This window comes from Lycorma delicatula, chromosome 3 (genome assembly GCF_047948215.1).
Source record: "Lycorma delicatula isolate Av1 chromosome 3, ASM4794821v1, whole genome shotgun sequence".
Taxonomy (NCBI): Eukaryota; Metazoa; Arthropoda; class Insecta; order Hemiptera; family Fulgoridae; genus Lycorma; species Lycorma delicatula.
Genome location: NC_134457.1, coordinates 14,221,947 through 14,238,935, shown reverse-complemented (window position 1 = coordinate 14,238,935; position 16,989 = coordinate 14,221,947). Strand labels below are relative to the sequence as shown.

The following is a 16,989-nucleotide window of genomic DNA, read 5'->3' as shown; positions in this document are numbered from 1 at the left end:
AGTGAAATGACTGAAGAAAAAAAAATATCTGGTGAATAATCAAAAATGAAAAAGAAACAGTCATACAGGAAAAATAAAGATAACACAAAGAAATATATCTCAAAAAAAGAGGAAGAAAATGTTAAAACCAAAGAAAAAATAAAAAGGAAGAAAATGTTGCAAACAAAGAAAGAATAAAAACTTTAAGAGAAGATGGTAAATATAAAGAGGAAGAAATCATTAAGACCATGGAAAGAATAATAAGATTAAGAGAGGATGATGAATATAAAGAGAGAGAGAATTTGAAAACTAGAGAACGTGCTCACAAATTAAGATTAGAAGAATTATATCAAACCAAAGAGCGATTAAATGATTGGCAACAAAAAATAAGTAAACAAATTGATGATCAACTCTGACTTAGAGAGAATATTATCCAACAATATCAGAGAACTAATGAACTACTAAAAGATAAGAATTTTTTGTAATATATTAAAGATGGGACATGTATGCCTTGGTGTATATGTTGTTCTTGTGAGGGTCTATTTTTCAGTCGCTCTGTAGTTAACTTTAATGCAGATAAAATTAAACAGAAATTCCAGAATAATTTTAATAAAATTAAACAGAAATTAAACTAGAAAATCCAAAAATAGTGTGATTGTAAATTATAATTTTCAATTAATATTAAATAATCAGATATTTCCCCAAATCTATTATATATATGTAATATGCCTATTAAATTACATATACACATTTTTAAAAGTATATAACATTTTATTTCACTGATTTCAACTTTTTTTTACAAACCAATGAAAGTAAGTACCACTTATGATCCACTTATCGTTGAAATGCTCTCAATGAGGGCTTATTATTACAGTTAAGAAAAAGCCCAAAATCCAATTTGTTTGGATTTTGGACACTTTTGGTTCAGTCGATTGCAGTCAAAAGGGGAGGTATGTAACCAGTTACAACAGTTCTAAATCCAAAATTTAAACATCCTACAGTTAATCGTTTTTGAGTTATGCGAGATACATATGTACATGTACAGAAGTTACACTGAAACTAGTCAAACTAACCCTTTACTTCATACAAGGAAGTAAAAATGGCTAATTTTTATCCTAAAAAGGAATTATGTACAGACGAGTCTATGGTTTTGTGGTGTAGGGAGCCTAACTTTTCGACAGTATATTAAGAATAAAAAACATAAATGCGGGATTAAAAATGTAATAGATTATTAGTATTTTAAAATCAGTAATAATTTTTATAATGAAGAATAAAGTAATTATATTGCACATAAACTAACATTGATTACCATAACCACCATTAAATCCAGTAGGGCATGTGTGACCGTACAGAAATGTATTCATTCAAGAGGCCAATGCACCAAGAGGTGTTGTACATGTATATCGCTTCATAAACGATATTAGCATAAAAATGTTAGTAAACCCCCCCACACCGGTAGTAAATTATTATTACTACTAAAGAAAAATTAAAAGTCAGGTTTCAGAAAAATTTTGTCAATTTAGTGGCACCCAACATGTTAATTCATGAAGATATTATAAAATAATTCATAGTTCAGAAGATTTTAATGAAAATTATTTGAGCAGTTATTTATACATTGAAAGAGATAGAGCACAATATTCAGGATTTTTAAAAAAAGTTTTAATTGGTATTGGTTTTTTTTAATATATTTTACTCATAAGCTGAAGTATTGCGTTAATTCACATGAAAACAGTTATGCTGTTGGGTTTGATAAAGGTTGATATTGTTTTGTTTTTTTTAAGAATAAGTAACTATTCTTTCAAGTAGTTAACTTATGCTTGTGTATATATTTATAAATAAGCAAACGTTTTTAATTTTCTAAATATTAATCCATATAATTATTCTGTTAGGCCCCAAGCAATGATCTGACAGCCCATTTTTTTTACCTTGAAAACTTTAGAATATATGTAAGCATAATAAATATTTAATAATGATGACAAGTTTTATTAAAGCACCTAAAGGATTATTGAAAATTTAATGAATTAGATAAACTTTTCGAGTACCATTTTTTATAATGTTTTTTAGTTTGTTAACCATTAAAGAGTAAAGAATAAGTATTATCGTTTCAATAAATTTGAGTTTAATAAAAAATCAGGATGAGTTAATTTTAAAAGTTAGAAAAATTTAAACTCCTAATTGGATTTAGAAGAGATACTGTAAATATTATTTTAGAATAAACAGTATTACAATTACGATATTTGTTAACAAAAAAAGTAATTTCATTCTAAAATGCAGTTTTAATAAAAAGTATAGACTGACAGTAGAGAATATCTAAATCAAAAATATCTGTGCGTTTTGTTTGTTTGTATGTAAATATATCAATATTCTCTTAAAACTCATGAAATGTTCAGCCAATCTTAATTCTTTTATTAAAGGCATAAATTTATCCAGAAAGTCCATTTATAGGTGAGCATAAGGCTTAAATCAAGGATAAGTCTTTTTGTACAGTATTTTTTTGAATCTCATATGAAATCACATTGTGTAATAGATAGCTAATTAGATCCTCCTGCAAATGAAATTTAGTAGAGAAAAATAAACTAAATTTGTTTGGTATTTTATTTTTGAAAATTGGTTAAGTTTTCAAGTTTTGTCTAATTAGAATAGTTATTTTCTGTAATAGAAAATTTCAGTATTTTACAATTTTTATTGGTAGGTAGGTGAAGACGTAATGTAATTAAAAAAAGTATTTTTGATGAGAAAATGTTTTAAGAACATTATTTTTTTTATTGGACAAAATTTTCTTAAGAAAACAAAACATTGTTTGTTATGTACATAAAAATAATTGCTATGCTACTTTTTATTTTCATCTTACTTCATTATATCAATCAGAAACTGTTTTTCTTTTGGTATACAATTATGCGTGAATGAAACTTTCGGAATGACTTATTTTAACCTGACCAAACAATTTACAAGATTGAAATCTTGTCTTGATATGAATTCACTACTGTTACATATATTAATGTAATGTTGTACCCCTTAAACCAACAAGTAAACCAGCAGTTAGATAGGCATTAAAACTCTTTCCTTATTTGACAGTAAAAAAAAAATCCATAAAAATTAGGTTGTTATTTTAAGTATATTGTGTGGGTTCAAAAAATTCCTGGAATAAGTTTATTTCTCAAAAACTGCTTACGTGAAAAGGTTTTATAGTATATTCTCATTAAAATGTTTCCTTTAGCAGTACAAAAAACACTTTTGCCAACATCTATAAAGTTGATGGAAACATTCCTGAAACCCTTTCTGAGGTTATTTATTGTGCTCAGTTACTTCATCGCACTGGCAGTCTTGTATCTTTTCCCGTTCAAAGCATTTTTCAAATAAGTAAAAATCAACAGGTGCCTAGTCAAGAAAATATGATAGATGCTCCAGACCTATTTCAATGTATCGTGCCAAGCATGAATGAATATGCTGGTGTTTCATGGAAAAAATTCCAATTCTTTGTTTACCATTTTTCAGGATGCTACCTTCTTATAGCATGCCATAAGCAACAAAGGTTATCAGTGTTCATTTCCTTGTTCACTGTCTGCCAATCAGGAATGAATACACATAATCAGAACTTTGAATTAGTCAGTACCTTGTGAATCAAAAAATTTCCAACATAACATTTCCTTTGCTTCTGTTCTAAAAAGCTTCTGAGATGACGTTGATTTCCACTCTTGATGGTTTTCATTTTGTCTTGATTATATAAATAAAATAAAAACAGCATATCATCAATCATAGTGATGAGCTCTCCAACAGTGTCATGTTACTTTCTTTCTAATCTGCTGACAATATTTTTTAGAAAAATATATAGATATACACAGTTCATGTTCAGGTCATTATGCAGAATATTGTAGTACTTTGGACTGATATTCCAACTATTGACGCTATTTCCTTGATAATTTTTCATTCATTTTCAACATGCCAATATTGTCTTCATTTTTCAAGTAGACAGGCAAATAACATCTTCAACACTAATACAATCATCACTAAAACGAATATGCCAATTAAACCTATCTTCTTCTGTGCTGATCCTCCATATGCCTGATCAAACAGCATTAACGTTTCTAACAGTGATTTTTTTTTACAAAATACAAGATTGTATTTTTGTATACTGTTCATATGCTGGCATCTTTCACTGTGACATACATGATACAAAACAGCAATAGTATGATATTTGAACAGGAAACATTTAATGAAGCTGCATTGTTACATTATGAGTGTTGCCAACATAAAAACTAAAAATTTCTATATTACTTGGTTATTTTAAACTCTATGAGTCAATTCCGGGAACTTTTTGAAATCTTGATATCAAAATAATCATAAAACTTAAAAGAAAAAGAAAATTATATTATTTTAATTCCTTATTTTTCTTGAAGCTGCAACCATTTGAATACAATTATCAGATGGTTTTCAAAAGTACAACACAGTTAAAAAAAGATTGTATAAGAATAATTTAATTATTTATATAGAAATTATTACTGATATTGTTTCCTTTATAAGGAAAAGAAAGAAAACGAACAAAAATAAACAAACCAACGTATCCTTTCATAGAACTAGAAGTGAAGAAAGATATCACTCTGTCTTATTGTTGGTGAAAATGTACCTAATACTCACTAAAATTGTTGCATTAACAAGTAGCATACGTAATCTTATAAGATGAAAATACAATATTTATTATCCGTGTTACTTGATTTTGCAATGCTGCCAATTATCATTTTATATTAGGCAATTATTGAAGGATTAAAAGGGTTTTGATGTGGCTTTATATCCCATCCTATTAGGTTTAATTGAAAACAGTTATTAGATATTAAAAGAAAAACTCAGGATAATCGACAACCGACAACCGTCGAGGTATTTAATTTAGATGGATTAGAACTTATTTAATATTTATGTATTCTATTTACAAGAAGTACTTTCCATAAATGGAATTACAGGAAAAACCTTACCGGTTTCAATCACTGTTGACAGTTTTCGCCTTCTAGTTTTTTTAATACCTGATACCGTTTCTTTTGGGGAATCAATTATGTTTGTATGCAAATAACAATTAAAATTTTTGCAAGAACTATTATATTATATTTCTAAAAAACAAAATTATCAGGGATTAGTACTTGGTACTAAATTTAGATAAATATTAATTTATCAAATTTTGTTTTAAGAATAAAAAGTTATTCTCTGCCTACCATTAATATCTACTTAATATAAAGTTTTTTTACATCAGCTACTTAAGAGTACATGTTGTTGACTGTCGTGAAAATTTCAGATTATCATTTAAACATGAAATGCAATATATTTTCTTTGTTAATTAGTAAAATATTTGTCTTCACTAAAGTATTTCAAAATATTATAGCTACATGCTAAATGTAATTTCAGTATAATTATTTCATAATCATGAGGGGGACTATGGATTTAGTAATACAGTATTTTTAATACATGAATATGCTTTAAGATGCAATTTTTAATTTAAACAGAATGGACTCTGCAAGAATTATTTTTAAAAAAAAACTATTTTACTTTCTATTCATAAATAGTTTGTGCTGTTATAATTATTAATTTTATTTTATGGCTTATTTATCAAGTGTTCAAAAGCATTACAAAACAATGTTTATGCTATTATAAAATAATAAAATCCATGACAACCTAAAAATATGCATACAGAAGATATTTTAATGCTATAATCCAGTAAAAAAATTGTTGAAGTATTTGATGTAAATTAAAAATAATGAAAGATGTGTTTAAATTTAAGGAAATTCAAGTTTTTTTTGTAGATAAATGTATCTATTCAGTTAAAAACAAAATGTTGAAATATAACTTGTTTCATTATTGTTTGTCTGTTGAAACATGAGTTCACCAACTTTTTCAAAGCATAATTATTTTTTCTTTGTTTTTACTTCTTTAATTTTCAATGACATTTTTGTTTCACTTAAATACCAATATTAATCGTTATTATTGTACGATTCAATTTTTTGCTATTGTGGAAGTGAATTAATAAGAATTAACTTCAGCTGTATAATAAAATAGAAAAAAAGAATTAAATTTGCTTTTACTAATGTACTTCAGATCAATGAACTTAACTAACTAAACAACTTATTTCTGTTTGATCAATAATTCATTAGTTTTACAAGAGTTTTACTCTAAAGTAAAGACTGTTTCATTTTAAAAAATTTATTCTGAAAATTGTTTATTTCTCTTAAACTACATACTTTATACTACTTCTCTATATAATCACCATTTGAATTAAGACATTTAACACAGCGATACACCAGCTTCAGTATACCCTCATCATATTCTTCTGCCACCAGTCCATTTAGTCACTGATTAACAGCAATTTTAAGTTCGTCACCTGAGAATTGCTTACCGCATAAAAATTCTTTCAGTTTCCCAAACAAATGGTAATCAGAAGGAGCTAAGTCCAGACTATATGGTGGTTGGTCGTTAATTTCTCATCCAAAAGTTCTCAGTAAATTACGTCGGACCCGCTACATGTCGACATGAATTATTGTGCAGCAGGACAACGCTGTTGGTCAGCTGCCCTGTTGCCGATTTTGAATGGTGCACTGTAACTTAACATTTCGTAGTAGGCGTTTCTGCATTTATAGTCGTTCCATGTGGCATGAAATCGATCATCAGTTTGTGTCCACATGACTGTGGTTTGACCTTTGTCGGTCTGATTGGTGATTGAGGATGATGCCGTTCACTTGACTGCCATTTTTTTCTCTGGCGTGTAATACAAAATCCATGTTGCATTGCCGGTAACGATTGAATTAAGAAACTCATCATCTTTTTGTAGGTAGTGCATCAAAAATTCCAAAGCAGATCCCATTTGGATTTTTTTGTGACATTCTGTTAAGACTTGCGGCACTCAACGTGCACAAACCTTTCTGAAGCCTAATGGTCATGAACAATGCAACCGATAACAGATCTTTATACATCAGGAAAAAGAAGGGCCAGATCAAAAATTGTTTAGCAATGATCTTTTCTGATTTCATCATCGACATGTTTCAACAAGTCCTCGGTGATTATCAAGGGCCTCCTTGAATGTTCATCGTGCCCATTAATTCTGTTATTTCTAAACCTTTCTTACCATTTTCAGATATTTCTTTCATTCACTACATTATCACCTTATACAGCAACCAACTGCCTATGAATTTCAGCCGTCTTAACATTTTGATGGTTTAAAAAACCTATGACTCCATGTAATCAAAGATACTACAACGCGACAACTTACAGACAACAATGCAGTGTGTACATTATTAGCGTGGACATGAACAACACAGGTTTGCCAATCTTAAGGAGAGGAAGTTCCCAGCGGTCTTTACATTAGAGATATCCCTCATATTTTCTAAACGCAGCAACCGGGTGAATTAGGTCTGAGGGTACAATGTTAATATTAATATATATATTTTCTTACTGTTTTGAAGAAAGTATTGTAATTATATAAATAGCCTATGTATAATCTAATAAATAATAAATAGCCTTTAATAATCTAAGACCAACCAGCTAATTAAAATGACAATGAAATACACTTTTTCATGACTATAGTTTGAATAATATTTTGTTGTCACCACAAGAAAATTAATGTTTTCAGTTCTAATACTAACAAAAAAAAAACCTGGCCTATACAGAAATATTCATTTGTTACAAATTGTTTTTGGATACTGAACATTTTTATTTCCATTTTCTTTTTTTTTACTCAGACTGCTAAATAAATTCTTCAAAAGATGTGTTATATTTGATGGAGTAAAGTTAGGAAGATACCATTTCTGTGTTACATTTTAAAGAAATTAATTCAGGTTATTAAGAAGTTATTCCTTGATATTCCAAAAAAAAGCAAAACTTGAATAAGTGTTTAAAACTTAAAACTAACAAATAGGAGTGGGGAAAAATCTGGAGTCTGTTTCATTATAAAACCAGGATATATGAAACACGGTTCAAAAATAAGGGCCAATGTGTTATAAATAGCAATTCGCAACACTGATTGGTTCACACATGCACCTTGGTTTGTTGGACATGTAAACTGCCACATTGCAGTTAGTTCATTGTTGTTTGCGTTTCTGTGACAGCGTGTTAAAAAATGAGTGCGATAATAACAAATCCTGCCATTTGTGAAATTCAGTGATTAAATCTCTAAATGCAAGAGGCCATAATGCTGCTGAAATTCATCATCAGTTATGAAACATATGGGTGCAATAGTGAAGGAAAAGTAAGGCAATGGTGCTTGAGTTTAAGGAAGGCTGTTCATGATAAACAGGGAAGTGGCAGACCTGGTGTCTGCATTGATAATCTTGTTGAACATTTGAATACAAAAGTGAGAGAAAATTGTCACTTTTCAATTACAATTTCTCTAGATTTTCCATAAGTTTCAAAGTCATCATTGTTGAGAATTGTACCTGGCATTCTAGGCAATTGTAAACTGTGCACGATGGGTGCGAATATGTTGACGAGTGCTCACAAAGATCACCGCTTTAACCACGAGGGAGACAAATATTTTTCCATATTGTCACAGGTGATGAAATGTGGATTTCATACGACAATGCTGAGACGAAACAAGAATCCATGCAGTATCGTCATTCCAGTTAACCTAAACCAAAAAATTCAAGCAAGTTCAGTCTCAAAGGAAAATCATGACAACTGTATTCTAGGACCAAAAGGGTACACTTTATTTTATGGTTGATTTCATGGAACCTGGAACATCCATCACATCACAAGTCTATTGTGAAACACTTTCTAAACTGCATCATGCCATTCAAAACTGATGATGGAAAATGCTGAAATCAGGGATTGTTGTTCTTCACAATAACAAACATTTACATATGGCTGAATGCACAACAGAAACAATTCAATAATTCAGATGGGTGATTTTTTATCATCCCCGACAATCCTGACCTCGCACCCGGTGACTAACAGTTTGTTACCAATCAGCCCTTACTTTTGAATTGCTTTTCATCTGGCCTCAAGGAATGAATAGATTTGTAAAATTGTTTCTTTGATTCTTAAGGGTTGTTTCCAGAATGTTTATATTTTTATTGCCCAAGCAGTAACATAAAGTTATTATAGTGGTTTATTTAAGTCACTTGATTATTACATGGTTGCAGTTTAGATGCTGCTATTGAATATTTTGTTAACGTCAGACAAAAGTAATCTGCTCATTAACATTTGATAAGACTTATTGGTTAATGAGGAAAAATGAAATCCTAAATATATGAAATATCAGTGAACCATATTTACGAGGCTCAGCTGATAAATTTTGCACATATATGCATAGCATGGGAATGAAAAGAGATATTGGAATGAAATAAAAAATTAATAAAAGTACAATACCTAAGCTAGAAAATGCAGTATTTATTTTTCAATATAATCCCATTTACACTGATAACACTTTTCCCAACGTGTGACAAGTTTTTGCATTCCACCATTGAAAAATTATGGTGGTCTTTCTCGGATCCTAGTGGCCACAGCTTCCTTCACTTCATTTTCAATGGTGTAATGATTATCTTTGAGATCCCTCTTGTGATGAGGGAAGAAGTGGAAGTTGCATAGCCAAATCCAGTGAGTATGGCGGATGCAGAATAGGCTCAAACCTCAGCTTGTGGAGAGCCATCAGAGAGTTTGCGCAATACCCATCATGCACAGATTTTGCGGTAACCCAATTGCTCAATAATATGGCCTACTCGGTTTTTTTAGATATGCCTAACTGAATAGCGATGCATTGCTTGGTGATTTGCCAGTCATTTTGAAGCAAATTGTATACCTCCTTTTGATGTTTCTCATCAGTAGAAACTGGACTTCCAATGCGAGGTGTGTTCTCAATTGTAGCTTTACCAGCTTCACATTCGTGAAATTTCAACGCCCACCTATTCACAGTACTCCTGTCAACAGTTTCATTTTCGTAAACTGCTTTTAAATGAAAAATATTTGTAGGATTCACATTTTATGCTATTAAAAATTCTATCACTTGCATGCTGTTTTAACTGTTGACATACTGGCTGTACTCGACTCCATTTTAACTGCTACTGAAAACAAACCGGTAAATGAATTTCAACACGTTATTGTAGGTTTGTAGAGTGAGATTTTAGCTATATGTGCTGCCACACCCAACTCGATAGTACCTTTCGTCTCCATGTAGCACGCTAGTGTGCAAAATTTATCAGCCAAGGCTTATATTGTGGTCTATGGAATATATGAAAATTGTGGATGACAATACTACATCACTGATTACAACATTTACTCTGTTGATTACTTTGGATTGAGTCATTTTTTATTAGGTTTTGATTATTTCCTGTAATTTTTGCTATACTGTATATTTTAAAGTGAACCTTGATTTCCTTTGTTTCCGCTTGATTTTATTTATTTTAGTTCAGTCTTGCTTGTTTGTTTTTATTATATTTTATTGTGCTATATTTAGTATATTTGAATACTTTGTAGTTTTTGCTGTTGTGTTATCGTAAATAGTATTGAGTGAGTGAATGTGTGTGTGTATGTATTTTTTGTTGTTGTCAAACGGGGTATTTACTTTATTAATTATTAGCATTTAGTTAGTTAGTAGCGTAGTATTGGTGGTTTGGACTTTAGTTTCTCCTCTTGTATGCTCAGACGGGTTCACAATCAACCTCAACAGCTTCTGCAGCGATGGTCGGACCTTCATCAACCACCTCAACAAGTCATCACCAGCCACCAACAAAATCCTCGGTCTGCAAACGAATTCACTTCGGAGACCCAGTTTCACCGAAACACAAACCGATCAAGGTCAGTTAAATTTATGGGCTGCTTTTTTCCCACAACTGAAGACAAAAATAAATTATCGTTTATCATGCTGTACTGGTTCATATGTTTTATTTTTGTCTAATTTTTTTGTAGCATTACTTTTTCCATATTTGAAAAGATAAATCTCAAAAAGAAACTATAATAATTTTCCTACATACCTATGGCAGGAATTTAGAGAGTCCTACTACCAATAAAAATCTCTAAATATGAAATTCATATTTAGAGAATTTAGAGAATTCCAGTTCAAATGAACTGGAATTGTAATACACCTACTCTGTGCCAAGAATTAAGATTCAAACATGTCATACATGTGTTGAACGTACAAAGAAAAATCAGTTTATTGGTGTCTTTTGTGACATTAAATTGAATGATAACATTTTTCAAGATGTCACATTACAGAAAGCTTAAGAAAAATTTGATTGAAATGAAGAGAAAGAACTGTTATTTATAATTTATTCAAGAATCATTTAGCTATAATTAAGAGTACAGAAATTATTAAAACCATGTTGCATTACATAAAGGGTTGTATAGCCTTTACATTTTAATCTGCATATGTAAAAATCGATTAAAAAACTGTAATAAAATGTTGAGTGCAGAATTACAGTCTAGGAACAAAAAGTAAAAATGTTATGGTAACTGAAGAGAACAGATTTGAGTTGTGAAGGAAAAAATAAATAGTAAAGATTCATTGCTCTCAATGAATCCATGCCAGGGGTAATTAGTTCATTTTTAAAGTAAACAAGATTAAAACAGCTCTCAATGAATCCATGCCAGGGGTAATTAGTTCATTTTTAAAGTAAACAAGATTAAAACAGAAATAATTAATTGCAATAAAAAAGGAGATAACTTGTAGTTGGAAATTGAAGAATACAATTTATCAAAAGTCACAAAATGTTGTTATTTGGAAAGTAAAAGTACAAAGGAAATATTTTGATAAAAGGTAACAAAAGTGACTTAGAAGCCAGAATTTTTACACCAAAAAATATACCTTCTGATCTCAAACATAGACCTAGGAGTTAGAAAGAACTTCTTTGTAATATTTGTATGTAGTAAATTGTTTTATGGCTGCAATGCTTCGTCATAAAGAAGAAACATGACCAGAAAAACAAAGAAACTGAGTCCAAGATATTATCTTTCAGGAGAATTTTATAAAATACGTGGAGTATTGGAGAATAAAATGAAGAAAAATTTTAAGATAAATTTAAAAAAAGATAGGTTTATAAATGTAAACTTCTAAAAAGGACAAGGCTGTTGACTGTATTTTAAGTCATCGAAGGTTAGTAAATTTAGTTCTAAAAGGAAATGTAGAGAATAAAAATTTGAAAGAAGGCATGTGAAGTGTATTGAAATTAAGAAGTTGTCTTAAAATAACTATTATTCAAAAGTGTGATCATTCAAATGAAAAAACAATCGAAGCAAAATATGTTAAGACAGATTGAATGACTAATTCATTTTTCAAGATGAAGCAGTCGATATTTGTATTTGGTGTGTGGCAGAAATATTGATAGCTCACTATATAGAGAATTAGAAAATCCAACAAAATTCTTTAAAAATATATAAAAATGGATATGTCTGTTCAAAAAATCTATGTACTTTATCTAAAACAAATTTTATTGAATATTTTCAGTATTATACATTTAATCTTCAAAGTACCCTCCTTCCCATTGTAACACACTTTTCCCAATGCCCCTTCATTTTGAGAAGTAGCTCTAAAACATACCTTTAAAAATAGTTTCAGAGAATTATGAAAATTTTCCTTTATGGACTCTATTTCTCAAATCTGTTCTTTTAATGACAATTTTAATTTTGGAAATAAAAAAATGTCAGCAGGGGTTTTGTCAGGTAAGTATTGTGTTTCATCCAGAAGTCCCAAGTTTGAATTCTGGTCAGATATTTACACATGCTGTAAAAATTGCCATTTCATCTCATCCTCCGAAGCACTGAGCAAAATGTTTTCTAAAAAATCTCACGAATTGGTTATGATACCATACCGTCATGGTGATGAAAACATAAGTTATCACGCCAAAGCTTAAGTTTCTTCCTCACATTTTTAGGAAGACTTCTAATAACTTCTAGATAGTAGTGGCAGTTCACAGTCTGCCCTGCTTGTTGAAACTCATTGTAAACAATATCTTTAATGTCAAAATAAAATTACAGGATCACCTTTATGTCTGAACAACTTTTGTGGTATTTTTTGTCTCTGAAAATTTTTGACCTTGTGCAATGACTAAGACTTTGTTTTCACACCATACCTATATGCCCATGCATCAATGCTGATTATTATTATTGACAAGAAAATGTCATTCTCCTCTATTAATGTAAACTGGTCAATTTATCAATTCATTCACTTTTACAAGGTTGGACATCAATTGCCTTTGTGGATGAGCATCTTCAGTAAATTTTCAACCACTTTTAAAACGTTTCAACTTATCATAGCTTTGTTTGCAGCTTAAAAGTCCTCATAAACTTGATAATACTAATAAATAGATGGATATATTAACCGTTGAGTTAATTGCTTTATATTGTACCTACTGTTATTATTTATTTAATAAAAAATCAAGGTTAATAAAAAATTTACTTTGAATATATACTACTTCATAAACAGCATGAATGTTGGGGTTTGTTTGTTAGTCCCTACAATGCATAATGATGTCAAACATTCTTTTCAAAATATCTGTAAGAACCAGAGAAAAAAAATTCTGTTAATAGAGTAGCTTATATGTAGGAATATGGAAATGGAAAACCTGGAACCCTGGATGAAATGCCAAGACAGTCGCTACAAAATAGTTTAAGTTTTATGAAAAACATCAAACCACAAAATCTGTACTGCTAGATTTGCTACTGGCTGAAAATTAAAAAAAAAATAGTTGCGTGTCCAGCCTTGTACTATAACAGACCAACCATCACTCTTTCACCTCTGTTACTCTTTCCATCATAATGTTGCAAAGCTGTAAATTTCTCTTAATTGCTTTCTGAGATGTCATAAAAGAAAAGCATATTAGAAATGACAGTGTGGACTCAGTTCTGATAGTTGTATTTATTTCCAAGCTGCAACTATTCCACTAAATAATCTATTTTTCTAGACTACTGCCTGCAACAATAAAGCAATCAGAATATGAAAACCAGTCAGTATGTAAGATTTATGTGATCTAATCAGAGAGAAGCTCGAATGTACAGAAAGCTTATTAGATATTGCAATCATTAATTTCTTCCTCAGAAAAATATAATTTTTTTCTTATTTCTTACTAACAGTTTTGTAACAAATACCTTTTTCTATTATTTTTTTATACTTATTTGTGTTTTGTTGTTTCAGTTGGATGTAAGATGGGGAAGAGTTGCATGTGGACAAACGTTAAACCAGTTAGATTTGACTAAAATGGCTTATCAATTACTGAAAGATCCAAGTGATTGGGCTGCTACTGATGCATGATGCTTCTTAAATGATGTTAATAGAAACCGTGTATGAAACTCATTCAAGTGTGATTGTTATTATTAAGTTGATAATACTAATAAATAGATGGATATATTAACCGTTGAGTTAATTGTTTTATATTGTACGTACTATTATTATTTGTTTAAAAAAAAATCAGTTTATTTTAGTGAAACAGAGTTTATAAATAATAGAATATGTAAATATACATATATTTATCACTGTATTTGTATGTATAGAACGTCACAAACTATTTTTATATGTTGTTACATATTGTTCATGATAATTACAAAGTATATTTCGGTTTTTTTTATCTTTAGTATATAAAAACATTGTATAGGAATTATATGAACTACTGCTATTTTTTTTCTTTTTTAAAAATTTGTTTTAGATTTTTTTTTAGCTATGATTTTTCATTAGAGAAAATTTTGTGAAATAAAATGTCTAAATTATATTATTATTCTGAAAATACCAGTAATAATTATGGAATTAAAATTCGTACAGTGGATATACAGTCTACATGCAGCTTGGGAGTTATAATTTTGTATTTGCATTTGTGTATCTTTGTTTGTCACGTAACAACTTTCCAATTGCTTGACAGTTTTCATTAAAACTTAGCATAAAACCATAAATCTTAAATTCAAACCTCTTCCTGAAATCATTCAAGTGAAATTTGATCAACAGAATGTTCACCTTCTTGAAGCATATAATGTGTACTATATAAAACCATTAATTATGGTTGTTTTTTTTACCGCTTTCATTTATAAATATTTCTTAGTAAAATTGTATCATTCAAAATAAAGTAATTTTATTGAAAAATATTTAAAAAAATTGTTTATGTAAGACCTATTATTTAGGTATTAATTCAGAGACATCATTTAATACATTGTTAATAATTACATTAACATTATATAAACAGGTAAATGGTAAATCACTGTAATTTTGAACAAAACCTGATTATAACACATTAAAATATAACTTTTATAATCTTTTTCAGTTTAATTAGAACTTTGCATGTCTGCAGTCACTGAATATTCTTCTGATTACTCTTGTTCACTTTCATTATTAATTATTTACATATTCGAAAAGGGTAAATTAATAACATCGAGGAACAATAATTAATATTATTGAAATGATTTTTTCCTCCATATTTTATATACTTTGTTTTTATTATGGATATTATGTTATTCCATTTTTTTCTTGTTACTTATTTGTTGTGTAGTATTGTGCACTTTATTAACAATTCAGTTTATTCAATTAGTGGATATATTTCTTCTGCATTTTAATAATAAGCATTGTATATATTTCTGTTAACTGATATTAATTTTTTAATCGTTATCTTCAGTCATATGTTGTGATTTGTGTTGTTATTATTATGATTAATATTTATTAAAAATTGAACATTTAAATAAAATGTAATTTGCCATTTTAAAAATGGTCATTTGTTATAAAAAAAATTTCAGTCTTGTAAAGTATTTTTCAAGAAGTTAATCGGTTCATATGTAGATGCATTTGCATACTCTTGTGTGTAGTATGTGTGTGTGGGTGTGTGTGTGTATGTCTGTAATTTTTAAACCTAATCAAATATGGGACAGCTATTCCATAGCCCTTAATTTTTTTTCAATTTTCCGGAATACTAAAGATATTATCTTAGCATGTTTTTAGATGTTAGGAGCAGGGCCGGATTTAAATGAAAAGAGACCCTAGGCTATTCCACTTACAACGTCCTTCCACTTCCCATTCTTAATTTTGTAAATCACATGACAAATAATAATGAAATACATCAATATTATGTTATATATCAGTATGTTAAATGCAATGTGTTGTGATTAGTATAGTATATAATATAATTATTACTGTGATCTATGATAAATTTATGCGTAACTAACCTTTATAAAAAATGTGGTAAGGATAATAAATAAAAAAAGTCTGAGAACATGTATTTATTTATTCTCAACGCCATATCTAGCAATTATAACAACATTTACAAAGAAACAAAATTCGAATAATAAAAATCATTTGACTACAAAAAGAAAATACACAGTTTTTCGAACAGATTTTTTATCATATTATTTTTCATATTTTCAATCAGATGAAATTAAATTTATTCAATACATTAAACCAAATCGAACTTAATTCAAACAAAATGCAAATCACAAAAAAGAAAATATATTAAATTTTATGTTAATTGTTATTTTATAAAAGCAGATCTTACAATTTTAAGAATTTATTCAATCCATATAAGGCTAAATATACATTTAAAACTAAAAAGTAGATTAAAAGAATTCCTTTCTAATTTTTTTACACATAGATTTTCTATAATTTCATTAAAATTTATTTTTCTGAATGTCTCATATTCGATGCAAAAAATACTCATGAAGACAACTTCTTCTTCAGGGTCATTGTGCTTCTTAGTTCATTTTTGATATTTTTTAGTCTCGAAAATGACTTTTCTCCAATATAGTTAGTGACTATTAAACTGAGAAACAGCCACAAGATTGATTCCACATTGGGGAAGGTCACCTGAATATTTCCTTTGAATATTATTTGATACAAGTCTATACTAAGTATGTAACAAAGTGGAATTTTTTTGAAAGCTTATGTATTTGTCTCACATATGTGTGGAGATGTAATAGTTATTTGGTAAGATTTTGGTTGACATCTTCTGGGTATTCTTGCATTAACGGCCCAGCACCTCCTTGAATTTCTACCTTTGATAATTCAAGATCGGCAAGAAAGGAAAATATTTTCACTATATTATCATAAACAGAAGCTCATATTAAATTTGATTCTAGTGG

At 29.1% G+C, this 16,989-nt stretch overlaps 1 protein-coding gene across 3 annotated transcripts in view; it reads left to right on the top strand.

Moving 5' to 3' along the window:
• Positions 1-16,366, top strand: part of Myb (proto-oncogene like protein Myb) — a 176,870-nt gene extending 160,504 nt beyond the window's left edge. For all 3 annotated transcript variants that reach the window (XM_075359436.1, XM_075359437.1, XM_075359435.1), the window contains exons 14-15: positions 10,591-10,743; positions 14,075-16,366. In XM_075359436.1, coding sequence (XP_075215551.1) covers positions 10,591-10,743; positions 14,075-14,191 — 270 coding nt within the window. In that variant the 3' untranslated portion in view covers positions 14,192-16,366. The remainder of the gene's footprint in view (positions 1-10,590; positions 10,744-14,074) is intronic.
• Positions 16,367-16,989: the final 623 nt, after the last annotated feature.